Below are 26,803 nucleotides of genomic sequence, written 5' to 3'. Positions count from 1 at the left end.
CCTGGAAGAAATGGACAAATTCTTAGAAATGCACAACCTTCCAAGACTGAATCAGGAAGAAATAGAAAATATGAACAAACCAATCACAAGCACTTAAATTGAGACTGTGATTAAAAATCTTCCAACAAACAAAAGCCCAGGACCAGATGGCTGCACAGAAGGATTCTATCAAACATTTAGAGAAGAGCTAACACCTATCCTTCTCAAACTCTTCCAAAATATAGCAGAGGGAGGAACACTCTCAAACTCATTCTACGAGGCCACCATCACCCTGATACCAAAACCAGACAAAGATGTCACAAAGAAAGAAAACTACAGGCCAATATCACTGATGAACATAGATGCAAAAATCCTCAACAAAATACTAGCAAACAGAATCCAACAGCACATTAAAAGGATCATACACCATGATCAAGTTGGGTTTATTCCAGGAATGCAAGGATTCTTCAATATACGCAAATCAATCAACGTGATACACCATATTTACAAATTGATGGAGAAAAACCATATGATCATTTCAATAGATGCAGAGAAAGATTTCGACAAAATTCAACACCTATTTATGATAAAAACCCTGCAGAAAGTAGGCATAGAGGGAACTTAACTCAACATATGAAAGGCCATATATGACAAACCCACAGCCAACATTGTCCTCAATGGTGAAAAACTGAAAGCATTTCCACTAAGATCAGGAACAAGACAAGGTTGCCCACTCGCACCACTATTATTCAACATAGTTTTGGAGGTTTTCGCCACAGCAATCAGAGAAGAAAAAGAAATAAAAGGAATCCAAATCGGAAAAGAAGAAGTAAAGCTGTCACTGTTTGCAGATGACATACTATACATAGAGAATCCCAAAGATGCCACCAGAAAACTACTAGAGCTAATCAATGAATTTGGTAAAGTAGCAGGATACAAAATTAATGCACAGAAATCTCTGGCATTCCTATACACTAATGATGAAAAATCTGAAAATGAAATTAAGAAAACACTCCCATTAACCACTGCAACAAAAATAATAAAATATCTAGGGATAAACCTACCTAAGGAGACAAAAGACCTGTATGCAGAAAATTGTAAGATACTGATGAAAGAAATTAAAGATGATACAAATAGATGGAGAGATATACCATGTTCTTGGATTGGAAGAATCAACGTTGTGAAAATGACTCTACTATCCAAAGCAATCTACAGATTCAATGCAATCCCTATCAAACTACCACTGGCATTTTTCACACAACGAGAACAAAAAATTTTGCAATTTGTATGGAAACACAAAAGACCCCGAATAGCCAAAGCAATCTTGAGAACGAAAAATGGAGCTGGAGGAATCAGGCTCCCTGACTTCAGACTATACTACAAAGCTACTGTAATCAAGACAGTATGGTACTGGCACAAAAACAGAACTATAGATCAATGGAACAGGATAGAAGGCCCAGAGATAAACCCACGCACATATGGTCACCTTATCTTTGATAAAGGAGGCAAGAATATATCAGTGGAGAAAAGACAGCCTCTTCAATAAGTGGTGCTGGGAAAACTGGACAGGTACATGTAAAAGTATGAGATTAGAACACTCCCTAACACCATACATAAAAATAAGCTCAAAATGGATTAAAGATCTAAATAAAAGGCCAGAAACTATCAAACTCTTAGAAGAAAACAGGCAGAACACTCTATGACATAAATCACAGCAAGATCCATTTTGACCCACCTCCTACAGAAATGGAAATAAAAACAAAAATAAACAAATGGGACCTAATGAAACTTAAAAGCTTTTGCACAGCAAAGGAAACCATAAACAAGACCAAAAGACAACCCTTAGAATGGGAGAAAATATTTTCAAATGAAGCAACTGACAAAGGATTAATCTCCAAAATTTACAAGCAGCTCATGCAGTTCAATAACAAATAAACAACCCAATCCAAAAATACAAATGGGCAGATGACCTAAATAGACATTTCTCCAAAGAAGATATACAGATTTCCAACAAACACATGAAAGAATGCTCAACATCATTAATCATTAGAGAAATGCAAATCAAAACTACAATGAGATATCATCTCAGACCAGTCAGAATGGCCACCATCAAAAAATCTACAAACAATAAATGCTGGAGAGGGTGTGGAGAAAAGGGAACACTTGCACTGCTGGTGGGAATGTAAATTGATACAGCCACTATGGAGAACAGTATGGAGGTTCCTTAAAAAACTCCAAATAGAACTACCTTACGACACAGCAATCTCACTACTGGGCATATACCCTGAGAAAACCATAATTCAAAAAGAGTTATGTACCAAAATGTTCATTGCAGCTCTATTTACAATAGCCAGGAGATGGAAGCAACCTAAGTGTCCATCATCGGATGAATGGATAAAGAAGATGTGGCACATATATACAATGGAATATTAGCCACAAAAAGAAACGAAATTGAGTTATCTGTAGTGAGGTGGATGGACCTAGAGGCTGTCATACAGAGTGAAGTAAGTCAGAAAGAGAGAAACAAATACCATATGCTAACACATATATATGGAATCTAAGAAAAAAAGAAAGGTCATGAAGAACCTCGGGGTAAGATGGGAATAAAGACACAGACCTACTAGACAATGGACTTGAGGATATGGGGAGGGGGAAGGGTAAGCTGGGACGAAGTGAGAGAGTGGCATGGACATATATACACTACCAAACATAAAATAGATAGCTAGTGGGAAGCAGCCGCATAGCACAGGGAGATCAGCTCCGTGCTTTGTGACCACCTAGAGGGGTGGGATAGGGAGGGTGGGAGACGCAAGAGGGAAGAGATATGGGAACATATGTATATGTATAACTGATTCACTTTGTTATAAAGCAGAAACTGACACACCATTGTAAAGCAATTATACTCCAATAAAGATGTTAAAAAAAAGAAATACTTAAGAAAATCCCTACCATCCCAGCAGTAATCAAACAAACATGATAACAATATGATAGAAAATAAACATATAAACATATATAAGTATATATACACACACATATATATAAATGTATATAAAATGGTCATGCTAACCAAGGCTGGATGTAACAGGCATGCTCAAATACTCTGGATGGCAGGATAAAAGTCACCGAAAATAAATTTGGTCATATTTATCAAGAGCCATAAAAGTTTTCATGGGAAAACTTTTTCTGGGAATTTATCTTAAAGAAGTGATTCTCAAAGTATAGTCCAGGGATGAGGTAAATCTAGACATTCTCAGCGAGTCCATGAGTTCCAAACTCTCTTCATAATAACAGTGAGATATTACTTGCCTTTTTCACTCTTATCTCTCACAAGGGCACAGTGGAATTTTCCAGGAATTACGTGATGTATAATGACACCATTGTTCTCACAACTAAGAGAATGCGTGCTTGTAGGACTGGAATTTGGGGGTGATTTTGCACCTTATTCTCACACTTTTAATAAGCAGACCACAGAGGTCACCTCTAATCACAAAGCTTCAAATCAATGCCCCTCACTCTTGTCTCTGAAGTACTGATGGCCATTATCACTTACATCTGGCAGAAACCCCAGTTTGGAAGCAGAATGTCTGTATGAGGGAAGGAATAATTACACTCGGAAAATTTTACAAAGACTAGGAAGGAACCAACATATTATTCCATCGTAGAGCCTTAGCACTGGGCGAAGATGTCAACCAGGTACATGCAGAAGCAGCCAGTGCAGAGCGGCAGAGTGGATACCAGAGCCTGGAGCTGGAGGACAGGGGTTCTCGGCAGACTCATCTGGGGAGCTTTCAGAAGCTATGATGCCCAGGCCCCACCTTCGAGAGACTCTGGTTTCACTGGTCTGGAGAGGGCCCACGCACGGGAATTTTCTAATAACTCCCCAGGTCATTCTAACGTGGAACTAGTTTTAGGAATTACAATTATAAATGAAAGATAAAAAAACGTTTTTCTTGCCTTTCAAATAATGTATTTTGATACAATATGAACTTTTGCCTATACTTTATCCTTTTCATTCACATAATTTGTGGCTCTGGTTTCTTGAAGTTGCAAACCGAAAGGCAAGGACGAGGCACTAAAGTTTTCAGCTCATAAGGCACCTAACATTCAACATTAACTTGAACCACTGCTGTCAGCAAGGCAGGATTTCAGTAAAGGTACATTTATTTTACAGACAGGTGGCCTAGGAAGCTGGAGAGCTTTCCAAAAGGGCATTCAGCAAAGTTGGGTTAAACCAGGAATAGATCAGAATTTCAGGCCAGAACACTCGACCACATCAATAGCTTTCAGAAGGTCTGTCTTGCATTTATTGGTTTGAGTTAGACAGCTCAAAACATTGAGGTCAGTGAGATCAACCCCAGGGCAAGACTGCAGGAATTCGGAGCTGCCGACTTTGGGACAGGATTTCCTGCTGCTCCTTCCTCGGTGTCAGACACCCTGCCCCAGTGACTGTGCCCTAACCTCTCTGCAGTGGCCTGTAGACTACACAGGAGTGGAATTTGGCCTGATGAGAGGAGGAAAGTCCCATGACCAGAGGGCTCCTGACACATAAAGAGCTTAACGATATCCCCAGCGCATACCACGTGTTCCTTCTGAAAGTCTCAAATTCTTAAAAGTTTTCCCAACTAGAACTGCCTTTGCCCTGGGGACCCGTTAAACCTCAGAACAGATTTCTCCAGAGGATGACTGAACAATAAACAAAACACAAAGCCAGGCATTTGGAAATACAACACATGACACCCTCAGAGGGCAGGCAGACCCCTAACCAAGCCCGCCCGGGGTGCAGGACAGGAGGAGAAGGCAGCAGGCAACACAGCACAAGTGAGGAAGCCCTGCCTCTTCTGTGTGGTCAGTCCCTTGCGACAAGCCTGTCTCAAACACTGTAATTTGGTTAACTGACCCCAATCCTTGTGGGAGGCTGAAAAACAGCCTTGTTAGCCACACAAGAATTCACCAGATCTCTTTGTCTTTGGATGAAATGATAGCCTGGGTGGAAATGAATCTCTCCCTGCCCTCCGCCATATGTCCTTCAGCACCCTGGGTCTTATCTTATGGGACTTTTCCGTTTGTCTGATATCAGGGTGATTTGTGTTTATGCTTGTCTGTTTTCTCCACTAGATCGTAAACCAGGAAGACAGATGCGGTGCCTTGTGCACCTCCCCGTGGTGGGAGCCAACTATGTTTGTCGAATACGACAGAAGCTTCTAGAGATGAAATTTTCAAAGTGGGATCGATTAACATTGAGTCGAACAGCGCTTTAGCAGGCATGCAGCCTAGCAGGTGAGCTGAGACAGTGAAGAGGGCCACTGCGAGATTAGAGTGCGGGGAGAGGGTCGGGGGGAGGTGTCAACAGCGTGCAGGTAAATGCGCAACCAGGGGAAGGATTTCAAAACCTCCACCAACAGCGACTCCTAAAAGGTGTGAGGGACCACTGCACACTCCCGAAATGAACACCCAAAGGAATACCAGCTCAGAAGCAACAACAGCACCTTGCCAGCAAGCCCACCCGCAACATCTGGGCATTCCTGGCACCTGCCAGCCAAGCCTTGATCTGTTCAGACCCCCCCGATCATCTTCTGAGAAAGAGTGAGATCACAGCTTTTGGAGCTGGCCGGACTTCAAGTCATCAATAATGTAACAGAATTGCCGTAAACACTAAGGACTTCATAGAGTCTGAGAGCTGCAGGCAAGGTGCCTACCAGGGCATCCAGAGGGTGAAATACCATCACGCTCAATCTGTTTCCTTGCCCCAAATTCATTTTTAATAGATGCCATTCACCAGATAAATACATACATTTAATATTAATGTGATAAATTTAGTAACTCTGCCTACTTATGAACAAATATCTTTATCTCCTAGAAACATTTAAGATCATCAGGCTAAACAAACAAATCCTTCACAATCAGAAAAAGATGAGCCACCCCTTCCCCCCCCACCCCATAAATAAAGATGAAATCAAATTATGTCAGTGCCGTGGTACATATTTAGGTCTGCTGGAACATACTTACAAAAGCCAGAGATGTTTTAGAGTATAATTCCTAGAACTAAACTGCCAACGGTGACATATAATATCTCCCCACTAAAGAATAGAAAAAGACCCATTCTGACCTGGTAGGGCATACGTCCTTCTTTTTCTTTTTCTCAGCGTTCTCAGACATCCAGTGAAGAACTGTGCTTTATTTGGACAGCAAAATGCACCTTCATCGTTGATTATTTCCTGTTAGTATCTATTACTGTTAAGAGGATCTCAGTCCAGACAGAAAACCGGGGCTGGTGGTTCTTCAGGAAAGCTCAGGCCGTCAAAGGCGATAGGAAAAGACTTCCTATATATACATATATTATTTTTAACTTTACTTATCTCCTAGTAACTTCACTCCCTTCCTTTCTGGATTTGAATCGTTTCAGCATCCCATGGAAAAGCTTGAGGACAGAGGAGTGAGACCCTGGGGCAGACGTGAGGTCCGAGTCACCGGAGCAGGCTTCCGGCTCGGTTTAAAAGAAGCAGAACAGTGAGGAGAGAGGCAAGAGAACCAGCCAACAGGATGTGTGTGGCTGGAGTTCCTGGCATGAAGTCTTGGCTTTCATGTTTATTTTTGGATGTATTTTTCTTAGCCCTTTGATGCAAATTTCTGGCCTGGGAAGTAACCCTACGGTACAAGCTCCGAAGTCGCCAAAAGTTAAGTACAGGCCTCTGACTTGGGAGAAAGCAGGTCCCTTGGCTTTTAGGTTCCAGTTAAGCCTCAGATGAGGGGGTGGCTCCCTGTAACATTAACAGGCAGGCCAGGGGCTGCCCATCTGAGGATGGGTCATGCAGTCCAACCTCAATACCCAGGGCCACTAAACATTTACTTGAAATACCGGTCTACCTTGAAAGCCTAGCATTCAGGCAAAAGTGAAACAACCTGAAACTGTTTGCATGCTAAATAAAGTATTAAAACCCACCCAAAGGGCTTCTGAGATTTTTATGTTCGAAGATACTATGTTTTAAGCACTGGGCTTTAATTTTTCTGACAGCCCAAGACAGAGAGGAACATCCAATCTATTCAAGCAGGCGCAGATGCCTCTGAGAGGTATATTACTCCAATATGGTTTTTCAAGTGCAAAGACCAAGCTGCTGTAATTTCAATAATTCCTATTCTCGTAGTGGCTTGTAAGATTATTAATGGAAAAGGGCTTTTTCTCCCTGCATAGTCCAAAAGAGGCAGTAAACAGAAATAGCTACGAAACTTTTCAGTCCAACAACTGCCAATGTATCTGGTAGAATCGAGAAATAAAACACCGAAAATTAGGGAATAGAGATAGATATAAAACTATTTCTTTGACAATATTCACTACTCTTAGAAATATTCTTGTTTACAAATTGTATCCTTTTCCTAAGGCAGAAACATGCACATATTTCTTATTCTTACCAGTTTATATCCCAGAAAGCATAAAAAAATTTTTCGGTCAACAATATTTATTGAGGCCACAGACACATTTGGGGAATAAACTCTATGGGATCAATCATTACATCCGAGCAACGGTTCTCTGCGATATTGTATGTCCTGGTTAGAATAAAATCACAAGAGCTTCTGGGTAACTATTACAGCTAAGAAACCACTTTTATTGTGGCATGGGTCAGACTACAAATTTAAAATAATTGCTTTTATTTCTAAAGACTCTAGTTTCATTGTTGTCTTTAAATTTCAAATAATTCATTCACAAGTGTGTATTATTTTGCACATGCTCAAACATAGCCCACAGTGAAGGAAAGTTTTTGGCCAGAATGACGTTCATGCAATTGGAACACAGGTAGTAGATCACTAGTGCAAGGACCTCTCAGTGGTGTCTTTTATGAGTTTGGTGGAGAGTGACTTTCCAATCTACTTCTCTGAACACACTGGACTCATCTCCTCATACAAGTCCATGTACTTGGCATATTCCATGTAAAGATGACAAGACATGCTGCAAACCTAAAAGCATCTTCATCCACGACGTTAGACAGAAAGGGAGCCAACAAAAAACACTCCTTGTCGTTGTTCTAACCACTGGAAACATTAGACTATATTTGCTGAGAAGAAATTCATGGAATTGGACAGTAAATCAGTATTTATTTATTCCAAGAGCCACCAGCAACCATAGATACTTATTAACACTTGATCCAAGATTATCACAGCTTAAAACTCCCAAGCCCACACTTAACTACTTTGCCATTTAACTTCCTTACTGAGGGTATGCAATGCCACTAGGGTCAAAGAGTTTAAATTACAATTCTCAAGAACTAAAAATGGTACTCCAAGACTTTTAATTTTTTCTGAATGAAATTCAATAACTTTCTCCTTTCTCTCTCACTCACTCTCCCTCCTGAGATGCTACTGAAAAGTGAGACGTTTTATACCCTAGTTAATATTTTTTATTAAGTTCTAATATTAAAGAGGCATGAAAAGAGGGAAGCATTATTGACCAACTCTGAATAAATTTACTGTAATTCACTTAAGCTAAGAAAATATGACCTGACTTTGAGATGGAGATCCCAGCTCCCTCAAATATGATCATAAATTGGCAACTGAAACATGCAAAGGAAAGAGGAGGGAAAGTTTTCATTAGGAAAGATACAGGGTACAAAGAAAAGCATCAAGCCGCTTCCTCAGTTACATCTTGGGGAATATTTATTTATTTTTGATATATTTATATAGACGACTGAAATAATGCCTCTGGTCACATTTATGACAATAATTTTAAAGAATACTCTGGGTGCTACCAATTTGACTTACAACATAAGAGACAACATAAAGCAAGAGGACCGGGGATGAAATTGAATAGGATTTCAATATCTCAGGTGTAGTTCTCTGGGTGTGTATCTGCGGAGAGCTGAGGAAACTTGCCTTTGGTCAGGAAAGGAAGCAGGGTTACCTAGCTCTCTGTTGCCATTAAAGTCTCAGGTGTAAGATTTAAAATAGCCTATTCGCTCAGCCTATTGAAGAGCTACTTGTAGACTGTGCTACCTGTTAGTGATTACACACCATCATTTTCCTGGTTAGAAGGAACTCAGATTCCTGGTCCTTGTCAACCACTTTAAGTGACATCAAAGGCATAGATAAGGAGGGAAACCTCAATCTGAGAGTGCTTGCCACACCACGGGCCCACCAGGACATTCCTCAGAAGTAAGCAGGCAAATGAGATGAACATGCAAATTTAGACCCATGATTCAGATGAGCTTATTTCTACCGTGTGGGAACTATGGCCTAACAGTGAGCTCCTTACCATGCTGATGGGAGAGGCAGGACCCAGCTTAGCTTTCTGCTGCCTCCTTCCTGCCATTTCATGGTTCAGTGAGGCTTCTCCCTGAATCCTGAAGCTATGTCATCCTTCCCTTTTGATATCTGGCTACCAGATCTAAGTTAAATTTCAGCTGACAGCATGAGCTTGGGTTTTAATGTTGCTTACAGATATTACGTACCAGTGTGATGAATGGCTGAATTATAGACTCTTATCTGACATAATCAAGAAATAGGTGTTCTGGTTATCCAATATTTTGCTAACAGATTAGTTTTACATATGCCATCAATGGATCACCTATATTCAGAGAATAGAAATAGAATTTACTTAATGATAATGATATATTATACTCTGAAATAATATTATTGACTTGCTAGTCTATTTTCTCTCTCCTCCAAGTAGAACAGAAGCCCTGGCCCAGAGAGCAGGCGCCCTGTCAATCTTCTTCACTGCTATAGCCAGACCTGACACACAGGAGATTCTCACTAAGTATTTGCTGAATAAATGAACAGTGGAATAAACATAAGTCAATTTTCTTTGCTCGAAAGGTAATTTAGAATTCCACAATTTCTTAGGATCATCATGTACTATATATGCACAGGTGTGCTCATTAATAAAGTTCTGATTCACACAGGTTGCTAGATAATGGAGTTCCTTGCATTCTCACTTTAGCCAGTTAAAACGTTCACGGAGCGTCTTATTTGTACTCTGTGCTCGCCTGCATGAACAGGTAAATAAAAATGAAATATCTTACTAATCTCTTGCTCACTATGAGGTTCCAAACCCCAACCTGTAAAATAAGAGGTCAGTCTAAAAACTCTCTCCATCCTTTTCAGCTCACTTAAGTCACTGACAGAGAAGACCAGAATCATGCTCTGAGGTTACAGATGAGGGGTTGGACCCACGGAGCTACCAAATCATGTGGCAAGGTTTGGGATGCCAAGGACCACCTTCAACATCAATAGCCCCATTTAATAATTTTCCTCTAAGGGAAACCTCTGTGAAAAATAGCCCTAAAATATAACTCAGATACAATCCAACCAAGGGATCAAACAAATCAAACCAATGCATCACTTACAGTGAGGCATCCAGACATTAAGAGCAACCTAACGTACTCAGTATCACCTTTGACTTCTTGCCAAAAGTGTTTGGCTTGACCTAATCAAACATTTAGCTCTAACTTCCGTTTACAGGAAACCCTGGGGTAGGGGTACAAAAAAAGATACCATGAGAAAATGATCAGACAAACCTTGAATTTGGGAGAAACTGACCTGGCCTTTTTAACAAGTCAGTGTCATAGAGAAAGAGAGACAGAGAGAGAGGGCGGGGGGGGGGGGGAGAGAGACTGACTTAGACATAACAATCAAATGTTAACACATGGTTCTTTATTTGAGTCTGGTTTGAAATAAAACAGATATAAAAATACTTATGGAATAAATGTATGTATTTCTGGATATTTATGGGGAAATTTGAACTGTGGACTGGATATAGATGACGTTAGTATATTATCTTTAGTTTTGTAGGTGAAATAATGGTATTATGGGTATGTGGCAGGACATTCTGATTTTTTGGAGAAATATGCTAATATATAGGATGAAATGTCGTGATGCCTGTCGTTTACATTAAAGTGGTTCAGCAAAATCAGATGAAGCAAATAAGGCTATATGTTAGCAACTGCTGAACTAGGTGAGAGTGTATAAGTTGTTCATTGTATTATCCTTTTTGATTTTCTGAGCGTCTGAAAATTTCTTAAATAAATTGTTTTTTTGGCCATGCCACACGGCATGCGGGATCTTAGTTCCCTGACCAGGGATCGAACCCATGCCCCCTGCAGTGGAAGCACAGAGTCTTAACCACTGGACAGCCAGGGAAGTCCCGAAATTTTTTAAAATAAATTTTTAAAAATGTTCACAGGTAGCAACTTCTCAGGAACTTTCTTCACAGCACTGAGGCCTCCTAATTAAAATAAATTTTTAAATATTGCCACAAACCATCCTCTGCCAGCAACTTGAATAAGTCATCACGGACAGAAGCAGTTATAATGACATACATCACAATTGGAGTCATTTTTGTTCTTAAACCAGTCTTCCGAATTTTCTTTTTGGAAAAGAGTTTTCAGCTCACCTTTTAAATGAAAGATCCAAAAAGCGGCTTATTTGCCTCAAGTTTGGTCCCTTTTAATTGACAGAAAACCTCTCCGCACACACCTCATGCAAACCTACTTTAGCTCTACCTTCCTAAAACTCGCTTTTGTCTCTGAACTTTACAGAGCAGTTGGAGCTCTTTAATATTTTCTAAGAGGAACATTTCCAACAAGTAACCCTGCAATTTATTCACTACTGCCAAGAATAAAAGTAACAGGTTTCACCACCAAGGCCTTCCAAGGCTTTGCAGGACTTTCAAGGCAAAGCATCACTCATTCACCTACAGGTTTGCTCCCTTAACGCATCTGTCATTTGTTTGGCTCTGGAGGAAACTATCTGATTACACAAAATTCTTTTTAGATCAGGTTTAAAATCTCAGCCACACTGGGACAAGTGGCGAAGCCTGCCAGCTCGATGGGTTAACGCTTGGACGTACTGAGCCAAGGACAAAGGTAAGGAACAGCCAGAAGCTTGAAGAACTGAAAAGGAATGAGCGTAGAGGACGCAAGGGCCTTTCTAAGCACTCCATTTACCGTGACTGCGTGTAAGCTGATTTCTTCCCCGTCCTTCTTGTAAATGAGCGTGGTACCCTAAAGGGCGCTGGTAAGCAGCGGGAAATGCACAAGCCGCCAGGACCCGCTGCCCCCATCCACGGCTGTGCTATCCGTGCATTTTGAAGTTGGCAAGTAACCAGCCATCTTTCCGTCCCTCGTTTCCCATACCTTATTACAGGGCACATCATTCTTTAAAGCATTTAAATGAAGCAGATGTTAACCCCATCCATTCCACTTTCCCAGGGAACATGTCAATGACGATTTTGAAAATGCCAAAGAAAATGTCAAAGTATTTTGTTCCCTGGTTAAGAACACATCTGTGGAATAGGAGGGGGGAAATACGTAAAAACACTCTATACATAAAACACTCTATGGTCATTCAAGAAATAATCATAATGGATGTCAAACCACAGAAAACTGAGCAAGCGCTACATTAAAAAAAAAAAAAAAAAGGAAAGACGTCTTGTGTCAAAATGGCTTTTTCATTCACTCATTTCAAAAACAAGTTTTGAAAATTAAATTCCATCCACCGGCTCAGAACAGAGCACATTAAGGCTTGACTCTAATGCCATTATCCATGTGGCAGCTCTCTCTCTTTTCTGCAACCACGTTAATTGACAAAGCAGCCTTGGGGCTCACCTCCCATAGTGCCTTGAAGTCCTTCTGCTCGATGCGGAGAAGTTCACTGCTTTCCCTCGTAACAATTGTCGCATGGCGGGGAGTGTTGTCCAGAATGGACTCTCCAAAGGCTGTCCCAATCCCCAGAGTGCAGATGGTCACTGCATCCTGAGAATCCAAAAAACTGGTCATTAGAAAAGCAAACATTTTGCCAGTGGATGAGTTGTCTTTTCTTTGAAGTATATAGTTGACCCTTGAACAGCGGGGGAGTTAGGGGTGCCAACCCCCAGCCCTGCACACACACAGTAGAAAAGCTGAGCATATCGTGGTTCCTACACATCAGCATATTCAACCAGCCACAGATCATGTCGTACCGTAGTATTTACTATGGAAAAAACTCCGCCATGAGTGAAACTGCACAGTCCAAACCCATCCTGTTCAAGGGTCAACTCATTTCTATACAATATAACACTCAATTCACTTGCACAGTTCAACAAGTTTTGACAAATATATACACCGTGTAATCACCACCCAAGGCAAGACAACATTTCCATCACCCCTGAAAGTTCCCTCATGCCCCTTTCCAGTCAGGACCCTCCTTTCAGAGGCAACTGATGCTCTGATTTCTATCACCGTAAAGGAATTTTGCCAGTTTTAGGACTTCACGTAAAAGGAATCAGACAATATGCCCTCTTCGGTGTCTGGCTTCTTTTGCTTAACATAACGTCTGTAAGATTCATCCATGTTGTTGCGTGGATCAGTAGTTTTTTCCTTTCGCTGACGAATAGTTTTCCATTGCAAGGGTATGCCCCAATGTGCTTATCCATTCTCCTATTCGTGGACATTTGGGTTGTATCTGGTTTGGGGATATTATGAATAAGGCTGCTAGCAATCTTGTGCACGTCTTTCTGCGGACATGGTTATCTTTTTATAAGACTACTCGCTCTAAGAAAACGGGGGAAATCGTTTGAAGATGAACTCAGCTTTTTTAGTGAGAGAGTACAGTTAACGATATTTAAATAAGAAACCGGAACGGGGATACGGTTATGTCAGTCTGACTCAAAGAGATGAGGAAACTGAGGGTCAGAACGGTGGATTCACGAGGCCCGAGTTCACACAGATAGTAAGTAACGCAGCCAGGTTCCAATTGTGACTATCTGACTACAGATTCCCAGCTTCTTGTATCACGCTGCCCCCCTCAGCCACAATAGAGTAAACGCAGCACCCAGTGAAGTGCTGTGTGGCTAGCTGATAAAATGTCCTGAATCGATGATTTCAAAGTGTAAGGTGTACTAAAAACGTAATTTCCTTTCTGCATGCAACATGGGCGACGATACTTGGATTTAATCCTAACTAGTTGCAAGTAATGCAGTCACTCAAGATCACCTGGACGTTAATTTTGCAAAAGATACTATCAACTAAGGGAGATACACAAGGGTAATCCTGAGTTAGAAAGTACAGTTTTCCTTTCATGCACCTAATACACGATAATAGGCAAATGTTATTAAGATCAAGTTAGTGACTTTGTAATCACATTACTAAGACGAATGCCCATAAGAATCCAGTTCCCTGAACCATAGCAAGTTGCTTCTGCACAGATATTACCACTTAAAATTGTGTTCAGGAAAATAAAATCAATAATATCTCAGAAGAGAATGAAAGATCAGGGGGAAACATAAAAATGGCCTGTTAATAAATTTTCCAGAAAGGCAGCTGGTAACAAACTCAGTCAGAAAAATATCCCCAGGGCTGAAATATCAATACCCAGCATATCAGATACTTCTGAGTAATTTTCAGGTTCTAGTAAAAACACAAGATGGATTATGATAAATGACAGACTTTCACAAATTCTTTAGACTACGGGTTCGCTTAAAGATCCACTAGCCTACTTCATTTTTTTTTTTTAATCATCTGGACCCTTCAGAAAGAATCCTCTTAGCCTAATGTATACTTTCCAGTGTAAATTTCTATTTTAAAACCTGACAGGGATGAACCATATGTATTACTACTGCCACTATCCATGTAGCTCAATTATCTACGATTAGCTACAAAGTATAACGCACAAGAACCATGCAGATCTGTTTTTCGTGAGCTCGCTGTAGACTTTTACGGAATAAGTTGTCTTCTCCATCTCTCGTCTCCTATCCCCGACACCTGTCACCATGTGTCACCAGAAGGTATACAAAGACACAGCCTGTGAAAGTCGGTCGCATGAGCCCATCTTCTTGCTGGTGAGCAGTTCTTGTAATGATGACAAAAGACTGAAATTCTTGGATTTCCCCTAGAGAGTTTAACATGACACCTGCCTGCTCACACGTAACAACATTTAGTCATGTTAGTGCTGCCAAGTGCCCTCCTCAGTGTGGCTCCGTGCGTCAGGACCTCTGTGCAGAGGGGCACCAGCCCCCGTCGTTCCGTCCAGCACCTGGGCTCACTCCCAGTATCCCGCGCTCTCCCACCAGAGCTGAGTGTGGGACCCGACCTGTCTTCTCCTCCTTCAGACCCCATCCTCTCAAATGTAAGGACAGGGAATCACAAATACAAGATATGGTTTTGAAAGCAGGACTATAAAACCTCACCTGAAAGAAGCGTTACTTGCAACTTCAAACTTGACTTTCAGCAGACTCGGTATTTTTAGGACAAATTTACTTAGAAATCTGAATGGATTGGGAAGTGTGGATTGGGCAACTGGGATAATTGGGCACAGGGAAGAAGAAAGTCCTAAGAAGAACATCTTCACCCTAAAGATGAATCACTCCCTTTATGGTCCCTAGGGGCGAGGCCTTGTTTGCATTTTAGTTCCAGGAGGGGACTTGCAATGTGCGTAGAAAATAATTACCAAATAAAGACATTGACATTCAAATGTTCTCTCAGGTGGCAGCACCAACATGGTTGCTCAGTATGTATCAATAAGTTGGAAGGCAGGATAAACGTGAGCCCCAGGAATGTGAGTCAGAGTCGCCGACGCACTCTTATTTTAGTGCACACTCCCAGCTCGCCAGATCCCTGCAGGTCAGAGTTCCAAGCCTGAAACCCTGCGGAGATGCTTAAATGCATGCCTTTGCCTGCAGCTGCAAGTGCCCATTTCTGCAGGGAACACTACTATTCCTTTAAACTCACACATCCTCTAGAGATCTGCTCATGTCTCAATACGTACTAGACAGGGACTATTCAGACATTTATTTTCTGCTCAATTGCAGATTAATGTTCGGAAAGGTTACCTGAAAGGAAATATTTACAGTGAGGAAGACTGAAGAAATCGGCAAGGACTATGAAACATCAACAGTGAAGGAATGGCCCATTTTACATTAAGATGGTAATTTATTTGGGGGGACTTTCAAATGTGAAATGACGATCTAAAAATCTGAGTGTCTTCAAGTATGAAGGTGGGTTTAGCAGATGCTGCTGGAGCCCTGCCAGATTCCCCCACCCCTTTCTCCCACCCTCGCAGGCAATTGTAGGTTTCTGGACAGTTCCCACATATACGCTCGGCTTCCCCTTTCATCTGCATTGCTCCACTTGAGGGCAGCGTGCTGGGCAATTAATGCCTGTAAGGTGTATCTTCCAAAGAGGCATGAGAGGAGCAAGATAAATACGCCGGCTTCCTACCCTACCCAGTTTCTTAGAGGGTCCCCCGGAAGGAGTGAGCCCAGGTGCCCCTAGCTGAACTCCTTACCTACACATTTTTATAGGCATTCCTCATTCCTCTTGTCAACTTCCCACTCCCTTACGACACTTCCTGGGGTTTCCTCCATAAAAAGCACTTGCAGCCAAATCCTCGTCTCCAGGTTAGCTTCTGGGCAAACAGGAGACTGGGGTAGCTAAACGTGGCCCTGAGTCCCAAGTTACACTGAGACCTCTGGGGAGGTCCTGGGCCTAACCAGTAATCCCAGAGAGATCCTACAATAGCAACAGAGACCAGCTTATCACTGACGGCTTTGCATCAGACACATCCTAAGTGCAATATCCCTTGGGTGACACCTGGGAAGACTTCCTTGTATTAGTAAAGCATCCTGGGTCTCCAAGGCCAATGCTACTACGTAACTAGCAGTGATGGGCTCTCAAAACAAAGAATTACCCATGACATATTACTGATACGATACCTGGTTTCTTCCCGCAATCGGATCGAGCTCTCTCTCATCTGTGAGTCCACTTGATCACTCCTCCTACCTTCTAAAAACTTACTTACCCAGTCACCCTTAACAGTACTTATCCTCCCGTGCCTCGGTATTCACGTGGATCTCCACATGTGTGAGTGGAGTACTATAGGCCATGCCCTGGGCCAGGTGTCTTGACTGTGATGTCTCATTAATTCTTCACAACAGGTAAAGGAGATAAACTATTTAAGTGCTTTGCACCATGCCGGACTCAAGAGAAATGCTTAATAAAGATAGTCTTCCTGGTGGTGGTATTAAGGCAATCCTGCAACACTGGGATTATTGTTATGTTATAGGTTGAGGAGAATCGGGCTCAACGATATTCAGTCATTTGTGAAGTGTGGCTAACAGGTAGAAGGGTTGAGACTAGAAACTAGCCAATCTAATTACCTCCCATCTACTTCCTAACTTATATGAAATTTAAGAACCTCTTTCTAAGGTTCAGTAGGAAAACTGATTAATTATTACTTTAATCCGTACAGGTTCTTTTCTCAATCAGCCAATTCACAGATTGAATTCCTAATGATTCCAAATCACCAGGAAAAGCCCACACATTTGGCACTGCTCCCCCTCCAACCCTCTAATCCCAACATTGGGGCCCACATGACCCTCACCTAGAGGATCAAATCCATTCCAGGCTGGGGCTCGGACCCCCTTACTCAGGAGAAATGCAAGCGACCGAAGCCAGAAACTAAGAATCGCATCTGCATTTCTGCTTTGCCCACTCCGATCCTGTGCCCTGTTCTAATAACGGAGCTCCTGCATCAGTTGGACAAACTGGGTTTCTATCTTTCTGCGCCTCTGTCCCGATAACCTGCCGGTATCCTAATTCTTCTCAAAGTGGTAGACTGCCTCGTCGTGACAGCACTCCCCAGGCCCTGGCTCCTCTCTGGCACCCTTCTAATACCGGGCCTCGTCCGTCAGCCTGGCCACCCATCTCCATCACGGAGCCTGCTTCCTGCCTCCCTGCCCATCACCAGGCCCCACCCATCAAGTTAGACCTGCCTCAGCCCTTCACCTGCTCACCTGGGGGCTGTGCTGCTCCCACCTCCTGCGTCCTCCCCCACCTCCTGCCCAGCAGCACCTGCACAGGCCCTCTAGAAGGTGCCCATCTCCACCGTGGGCAGCCCCCAGCTTACAGGTTCTCCTCCTGCCCAGGTGGGCACCAACTGAAGTCAGGAGCAATATCTTGGTATGGTATGTGTTTCAGCAGAATAGGTGGGGTCTGGTTACTTCTGCTCCTAAAAGTTGGTGTTAGGTAAGTTAACAAAGGTGTCAACAATCTGGCCCTGCTGGAAGGCAGGGAGCGTCAGGCAAAGCACACACACCTGGAGGCACCAGCGTCGGCACACTCCACACCGAGCGGGACGTGCCCTGGAGGCAGCATAGGGAGAAGAGGACGCGCCTTGCAGACCTAGATTCAAAGCTCATTTCTGCCAATTACTAATCCTGGGCTTTGGGGAGAATGCTCCCAGGAGCCTCAGTATCCTCCCTTGCGAAATGGGCACAATCTTTCTCGTTCGATTATTAGCAGAATTCAGTATACGTGATAGATAGTCCAATACGGTTCCTGGCACACAGGTGCTCCATCAAAAATGGAAACTATTATTTCTGACTTAACCTATACATGTATATAAATATGGTTATCTACATGTCTAAAAAGCAAAGTGTATTTTTCTACTATTTAAGTAACAGAGAATCTCTTACTCATTTTGCATTCATCTCCAATTAATGATGGCTTTTTCAACACTTAAATTCCAAGTTTCTCTGTCCCCCAGTCTGGATGTCAAGTGGTTTGAATGATCTGCAAAACACTTCAGCTCTCTGGGGGAGCATGTATTCAAAGGAACCCTTCTGAAGAGTCCTGCTGTAAATCAAAGAATCCTTCTGCACTGCAACTAATCACCCCTTAATTTATCTGCTTTGAATGTCTGGATTACAGTATACTGGGTTTCCTTAAAGTAGGCATTCTCATAGGAGGCATTTTATTTGTTTGTTTCGTTATAAACATTACTACAGTATGGACATGGGAATGGTGTTAAGAAAGTCCACGGTTATGTGTCACTGATATCCAAGCTAATAAACGTGGACCTTGCACATGAGGTCTATGAGCAGCAGCTGAAATCTAATTTACACAAGTTAGACATTCTGATGAAATTTAAAACAATAAATTAGAAGAATTCTGTGTTAAGTACATCAATTTTTTGACTGCTCTGTAACTTTGAAGGGTATCCTTTTTTTTTTATTTTTTTTTTTTTACACGCAGGCTCAGTGGCCATGGCTCACGGACCCAGCCGCTCCGTGGCATGTGGGATCTTCCCGGACCGGGGCACGAACCCGCGTCCCCTGCATCGGCAGGCGGACTCCCAACCACTGCGCCACCAGGGAGGCCCAGAGGGGTATCCTATTTTTAATCATGCATATTTAACTCACTTCCTTATTAGTAGCTCAAGAAGTTAATTGTCTCACCGCATATTTATTGTTTTGGATACATGTTGGGTTAACATCAAGGAACTGGTCCTTTAAGTGTGTACACCCTGAAACAAATTTTTACAAAACAAGTAGTTTTACAATTTCTATTTTAGGCCTATAGGCAACACTTGCCATTAAGTCTGCTAGTGCCTGGGTTTATTTCATAAGCTGGAATTTAGTCCTGGAATTTACGAAGTGCTCCAAGTCCTTTTAGAAAATAAAAGTTTAATGGAACCTAATCTCTGAATTTGTCAAGACATTAGGGCGTATGTGCAGCCTTAAGGATTTACTACCAAGCAGGAAGGCAAAATACTAAGACAAATGTGTTTTTCTTCCTAACAAACAGCAAAGACAAGCTCTATTACTTTGAGAGCACTTCCTTGGAATCGGTGTTAGACACAGCACAACAAGATCAGGCAGGCTGGCTGCTGGAAGGTTCAGTGAGAATGGACTCGCATTAGCATCTGATAACTCACTCCGGGAGGCCAGCCCTGTTTCAGCAGAGAGCCAGTCTGTACTACACTGTGGCCCTGTCTTGCCTCTGCCCAAACCCAGAATTACATGCAACAAAACTAAATGCAGTACTCGGATGCCCCAGGCAGGATGCTAAACAAACTCTGATCAGATCCTAACAAAGAGTGTGACCTAAGCATAGACAAGTAGTAAGAGATTACAAACAACCACTCTAGACTTGGCACCTTTCAGGTTTTATTGGCTTGATAAATGGGTTCAGAAGATGTTTCCAAATGACAGCAAGGTCTGAAAATAATGGGGTGAAATGAGAATGAACCAAAGAATCAGACAGACAAAAACAAAGACGGGGAAAGATAAAGCAACATGACAGAGAAACATGCCTATCCTCCAAATTTTACAAATATGCAACGCTTAAAAACATCTTTGTTGTATAGACAGAGGGTTTTAAAAAAAAAAAAGCACATTTTACTTTGGGGAGAGAACCAGTAAGAGACCATTTTCCAAAAATTTGGCTAAAAATCGCCAGACAACTTTATAGAGACTGATGAAAAGATGAATAAAGTGATGACCAAGGCCAAGCTCAGCCCTATTCTCTGATCCCATGAAATGGCTGAACAGCACTGTTAAACTTGCCATTTCGAATACCAAGTGCATTTCCTGCTTTTTCTATTCTAGCACTGCCCTCTTGTGGTAAAATGACAACATTGCAACCAACAGCATTCCACTTCAGGCAATCAACTTTTCTTTCCAAGTAGTAATAAAAAAGCACGGAAGCCCTGCTCCTTGCCAAGCTTCGTACTAAGTGCTTTATCTACATTAACTAATTTAAGGCAGGAACTAGTATCTCGAACTTACACGTGCTCTAACTTGCTCACAGTCACTCAGCAATTAAGTGGCTCTGAGGATTTCGAAAGAGGTCTGATTTAAACCATTGTGCACTGCATTAAGTAAATAGTAACACTTTAAGCATCTGTTATAGAAATATAAAAGTTTTAATGAATTAATAAAGCATCCCATTCCCTATTTTGCAGTATGAACTTCTATTTGCTCTGCAACCATCAGAAATTCTTCTTTCATATGACTGGGGAACTGTTATACTTTTTTGCTGTAAAGATTAGTTTAAAACTTTATTTTTAGGATTTAAATAGTTACCATGCCAAAGAGGCTCCCCACTTATAAAATCTGCAGAGAAAAGAAGGACCCTGTCTCTCTGGCCCCTCCCCCCCCCCGCACCTCCCCCCCCCCCCCACACAGTTGGGTATTGTCTGAGATAGTGTGGTTTTTAAAACTATTTATTGTTTTTAAGCTTCATATTTGTTTTATAACTTGTTCCAGTGCTCACTCCTAACCTGAAATCCACTTAAACATGAAAAAGTCCACCCATAGTATTGATATTATTCATTCCAGTGGGAATGTAAAGCCTCTGGCTTTCAGCCCGTTAAGTTAATTGGGCACCGGAGACAGGCAGCTTCTTGAGCACTCGAGTTCAGCTGTGGGCATCTGAAGGCCTGCGCGTCCTGCTCAGGCTTAGGTAAGAAACCGAGGGTGGGGACAGGTCTCGCTGGGAACTGGAGGATATATCCCCAGCAGAATCTGTGCTACACGAGCACGTGAGCCAGGCTGGGACACTCAGGGACAGTGAGGCTGTCCGTGGGCAGGGCCCCTTGCTGGGCATTCTCAGTTTCAGGGGGTAAGACAATGCACGGCCAGGCAGGAAAACGGCTGGGCAGCTGGGAGAGGGGCCTCTGACAGCCACACAGGGACACAGGGGCAGGAGCACTTCCCAAGTAGGTTTTGTTTTACGGAGTAGTGGGATCAATATAAATTACAGGAAGACATTTCCAAGGACGGTCTCTAATAAAAGTTCGCCATAATAACAGGAATGGAATAATCCATGTACTTCCCAGAGTTCTTAGCACACCCCCGGTTTCAAGGCTGTAACGCAAGAAACGAAAGCACCGTGGCACCAGCTCCTCGGGGAGGGTCTCGGGTAGGTACGGCCCACGTCCCTCTCCTCATCCGGAGGCTTTTGTCTCTCCCCTACCCCGGTCCGCGCTCGAGGCCTTGGACTGGGGAGACTCAGGTGAAGAGAAGGCAGGGAAGCAGAGCGTAGGCCTAACTGCGTGAGAGGCAGAGAAGCTGGTCCCAGCCAGCGCGCGGCAGGCTCCTGTACCCCAGGGTGCCGGTCCCGAGCCAGGAGCGGACACAGGCCGGGGCAGCATCAGCGCGCCAGGTCGTGCCTCCCCGGCTGGCACACGTTGTGTTTCTAAACTGACTGGGCGGGCTGACCCCAAACAAGACCAGGAGGCGAGCCATCTGGCTGCCCGCAGCCCCATGGCTTTTCCCCTCCGCCCTCCCATGCCAGGAAAGGGCCTGAAGATTATATTACTACCTACCGGCGTGTTTCTGTTTTCCTCCTTCTCCCAAATGCGGAATCAAGGGCTTTCTTTGCTATAACGTTGGGCATCGGCGTGACCCCAGGGTATGAAGAAGGCGCCACACACCGCCGTGACCACCATGCGCGCGTACCGGCAGCGCCTGGGAGCAAGCGCCCTTTGTACCCGTAGCCTCCTCCCCCAGCAGATGGTCCCTCGTGTGGCCAACCCCAGCGTGGCTCGGGCAGAGCACCGGATTGGGTAAGGAAGTCAGGTGACTTCCAGCTCTATGGGCTACCACTGTGTCCTCCTGAGTGGGCAACTCATTCACCTGTGACCTAAGCAAGATGCAACACAGCTGGGTCGACCTAACAGAGCGGCTCAAACAAAAGAGTGCAAGTGAAATGCTTTGCATATGATGAGATTTAATACTACTCTGCTCGTAGTGTATGGCTAATGAGAAATAAGGGTGACCCTCCACGGGAGGTCCAAAGAATTCAAGAAGAACCTGCCAAACCAATCATACAGAGAGCAAGAAGTGAGTTTTCTTACTCTGGTGAGCAGAAAAGTATAGAGGAATGATGGGAAGGGAAAAAAAGTAATATACTGAAACAGGCAGGAAAGTAACATGAATTTATGAGGCAAATAAGATACTTCTGCTCTGTGTATTCTTGAAGTTATAGTTATATCTTCCTATCATACATAAGAAATAGGGTGATTTTTTTTCAGAAGACATTCCCCCCAAATCAATAGTACCTAATAAATGTATGCCATAAAAATACTGTACCAGAATCTGTGAAGGGTTTTCTTCCTCACGTGTTTCTTATTTCAATCAGTGGCATCACCGCCCACCTCATCATCCAAGTCAGGCTCCTCCTTTTCTCTCAACCCCCTACACATCCCATCAACACCTCTCCCACCCTCTAACCCAGAAACCCTTTGAAGGGATGGGCCACGCTCATTTCACTGTGGGCGTCCAGGCCTGAAAGGTGGTGCAGGAGGGCCCACATGCCAGGGGCAGCCCAGCAGAGGGTGAGAAGCGGGCCTTCCCCAGCAGCACGCCTCAGGGGGGCTTGGAGGTGAGGCGTGGAGCTCTGAGTTCTGAGCTGGAATCGGAAATGCAGGAGGGTGGCTGCAGGAGCTGCAGGGGAAAAGCTGCTTCTCTGCACACTCGTCACTGCTGAACTGCTCAGCCCTCACTTTATCCCTTCCCCTTCCCACCCTCCGGATGGCACCTGTACAACCCTGAGGGTCAAGAACGTGAGCCCTAGGATCACAAAGAACTGGCTCTGACACCTAATGGCTGTGTAACCTGTAAAATGAGACTAATAATAGCACTGAATGGGGAAGGCGATGCAGGGAGTAGCCAGTGAAATAAAACTTGTAAAGTGCTTTGCACAAAGCTGCCTCTAGTGGGCGCCCTGTTACCATTAGCCATTCCTGCCCTTATCTCACCATCCCGGCTCAGCTAAAACCCTACTGAGGAGCCGCAACTCAGAGATGAGGTTGGCAGTTCATCACCACCATCTCCTCTGACTTCTGACTCTCAGATGAGAAGAGAGGCATGCAAGGCAGGGTGAGACTTGAGGAAAGGAAATGGAGGGGCAGGCTGGCAAGAAACTGCCCTAACCACTTTTGAAGATTTGACTCTTTGCTGTTACCTCATTTCGTTCCTTAATTCTCTCTTAGTCTCTTTTAACTTTTCTTCTTTTTCTTTTACTGCCCCCTGCCCACCTTTTTTCGTGTGTGAACAGCAGGAAGAACATGAAATTTGGAGTGTGTCAGATGTGAATTCAATTCTTTTTTTTTTTCTTGCCTGCATTTTATAAAACTAAAATGAGTTTATTTTGCTAAGTCAAGCAGTAAAAAGAAGGAAATACTTCTCTTTTATAGCCATGTACCTCTAAAGCCACTGTCCAGGAATTTTCCAGCACTGACATTTTTGGTCCGCAGAGACCAAAAATAGGCAGATAAAGTTAGTCCCAGCAAAGATTCCACAATGTAACCAAACTTTCTTTACATACACAGGGGGAAAACAAACCCACAGATTTAATACAAATTTTAAAAAATGTGGCCTCATAAAACTGTCATTCAGAGATCAGTAAGGACTCTGCTCTATCTACTTAGTGGCGGACATTAACAACTCCTCTGGGCAGACAACGGTCAAAGTAGTCATTAGCCAGAAAACTGTGACGACTTGCAGTGGGTTCTTTTTCCTACAAAAACATTAATACTGCTGCATGAGGTTTCATACGATGCATGGCGACTTACTAAGTGAAAGAAATTGGAAAAAAACCTTGAAATCAGGAAGTAAACAAAATTAGAGGGTTGCTCACATTCCAACAGGTATTTGTTAAGCATCTAGGAGGTATCCAAAATGTTTCTATAAGCCACAGAAATTTATCTTCCTTTACCAAACACAGAATTATTGTAAAACCCGGTAAGCTTCATTTTGAAATGTCGAGTGAATTCAATTCTTAATTTAGCCACGTACGTATGTGTGGCCCCAGGAAAGTTATACCTAAGGTCTCTGAGCCTCGTTTTCAAGCCCCTGTAAAATAGGACATGAATAACTAAAGATAAAGACAGTTAATATCCACGGAACCCCTCACACAGTGTGACACGTGAAGGCACTTAGCAATGCTGTTGCTAGTCTCTAGGAATTCCAGGTCTTTTCTTGCTTCTCCTCCCATGGCCCATTGCCCAATCTCATTTTGCTCCCCATGATAGGGGTATAGGATGGTTAATTTTGTGTGTCAACTTGGCTAAACTACGGTAATCAGTTGTTCAGTCAAACAGTCTATATTTTGCTATAAAAGTATTTTTTTAGATGTGATTAACATTTGCAATCAGTAGACTTTAAGTAAAGCAGATTACCTGCCATAATGGGGGTGGGCCTCATCTAATCAGTTGAAGGCCTTGAGAGCACATAGGTCTCCCTTGAGGTTTCCCAAAGAAGAAATTCTGCTTCCACAATGCAACATAGAAATTCTGCCTGAGTTTCCAGCTTTTAGACTCAAGACTGCAGCATCAACTTTCACCTGAAACTCCAGCCTGCCAGTTGCCCTGAAGATTTCAAACTTGGCAGTCCCCACAATGACATAAACCAATTCCTTAAAAGAAATATCTGTCTCTATCTATCTATCTATCTATCCATCCATCTATCCATCTATCTATCTTCCTATCTATCTATCTTTCTATCTATCTATCTATCTATCTCCTGTTGGCATTGCTTGGCATCCTGTTGGCACCCTGTTGGCAAACCCTCACTTACATAGGAGCTACTATGATTGACTAACCCATAGACCTGATGTGGCCACATCACTAGTGGGCAGAGACCAGAGTCCATTACAAGGCTAGAGCAGCTAGAAATGGGTTTTTTTTGTTTCTCCCCTTTGAGCAACTTGCCATGAGAGAAGATTCAGCCATCTCACTCATCCTCCTCAGCTTCTTCCCTCCGTGTGGCTGGAACCCTGTCTTGCCCATCAGAGCTGGCTAGAAGGCTAGGATCACTGTCTGTCTCAGGCTACTCTTGGGAGGGCTGGAGGATGTAGAGGTCAATGTGTTTTCCTTGTTTCTTAGTGACTCTCCAAATCAATTCAGAAAACTCTGGTTGGACATTATGGCTGGACTCTGTGAAGTACACAGAGGAGGCAATAAGCCAGCTTTGGTATAAAACTAATTCCTAACAAAGTAAGAGAAGAGCAAGCCCAGCTCAGGAAACTTCTCTGCATTGGGGCTGAGGTCAAAACCACAGCTAAAATCTGGGGGCTTCCCTGGTGGCGTGGTGGTTGAGAGTCCGCCTGCCGATGCAGGGGACACGGGTTCGTGCCCCGGTCCGGGATGATTCCACATGCCGCGGAGCGGCTGGGTCCGTGAGCCATGGCCGCTGAGCCTGCGCGTCCGGAGCCTGTGCTCCGCAACGGGAGAGGCCACAACAGTGAGAGGCCCGCGTACCGCAAAAAAAAAAAAAACACAGCTAAAATCTAAAGTTAAAAATGTACTAAAATTTTTTAAAAACCCACAGCTAATAACAAAGTGTTGCTCAGCTATTCTTGGCTGGCACCGCATGGTGAGAGATAATTGGTCCAGGGTAACACTCCAGCAGCCCCTGGCCAAATACTATTCTAACACCATCAAAATCTCACGCCAGCTTTTAACATCTGAGGTGTCAGCACGTCACGGCTGATGCTATTTATCATCCCTTAGGAACATCTGCTCTGCTTTTTAAAATTCTTTCCTCATCTCTCTTGCTTATATTTCTTGCCTTCTCACCTTTCTCCTCCTTAATTTGCATCTTCCTTCCCTTTCCTCTCTTTCCTCACCTTTCTCTTTTCAACTTTCCACCCACACCATCATTACTCATTCAGGACCATGCAGAGGAGGAAGGAAAATCATCCTCTTCTAGGTCCTGTCCCCTCTGCACATCCACGGAGGTGCGACCGGGTGAAGGGAAGCATCAGGGGCAGCTGTGAGCCACGAGAGCCGGAGGGGACCCACCAGGACAGCAGTCTGTGGGGAAAAGGTGTGCAGAGATGCAGGACATGGGGTGACCTGAAAGGATGAGAAGTAGCCGAGAGAGGGGAATCGCACGCTTCATCATGTTTCTTCGGAGTCAAATAGTACAGAGTGTTGGCTAAGAGCGTATGTTCAGGTGCCTAAGTCCTTGGGTTTTAATCTTGGTTCCCCTAATTTCTAGATATGTTACTTGGAGCAAGTGAGTTAATCCCTTGAGGCCTCAGTTTCCTCATCTGTAAAATGAAGCAGTAACGTG

General features: G+C 43.3%; 1 protein-coding gene across 5 annotated transcripts in view; it reads right to left on the bottom strand.

Moving 5' to 3' along the window:
- Positions 1–26,803, bottom strand: part of RAPGEF4 (Rap guanine nucleotide exchange factor 4) — a 318,083-nt gene that overhangs the window by 230,098 nt on the left and 61,182 nt on the right. For 2 of the 5 annotated variants that reach the window (XM_079923819.1, XM_079923820.1), the window contains exon 1: positions 6,086–7,261. In XM_079923819.1, the coding sequence (XP_079779945.1) occupies positions 6,086–6,097 (12 nt within the window). In that variant the 5' untranslated portion in view covers positions 6,098–7,261. Of the gene's footprint in view, positions 1–6,085; positions 7,262–12,572; positions 12,720–22,050; positions 22,184–24,152; positions 24,248–26,803 lie in introns of those variants that run through there. The other 3 variants (XM_079923822.1, XM_079923821.1, XM_079923817.1) reach the window with 3 other exon arrangements.

Source organism: Stenella coeruleoalba (assembly GCF_951394435.1).
Source record: "Stenella coeruleoalba genome assembly, chromosome: 6".
NCBI lineage: Eukaryota > Metazoa > Chordata > Mammalia > Artiodactyla > Delphinidae > Stenella > Stenella coeruleoalba.
Note: the sequence above shows the minus strand (reverse complement) of the source record. Positions and strands in the feature narration are given on the sequence as shown.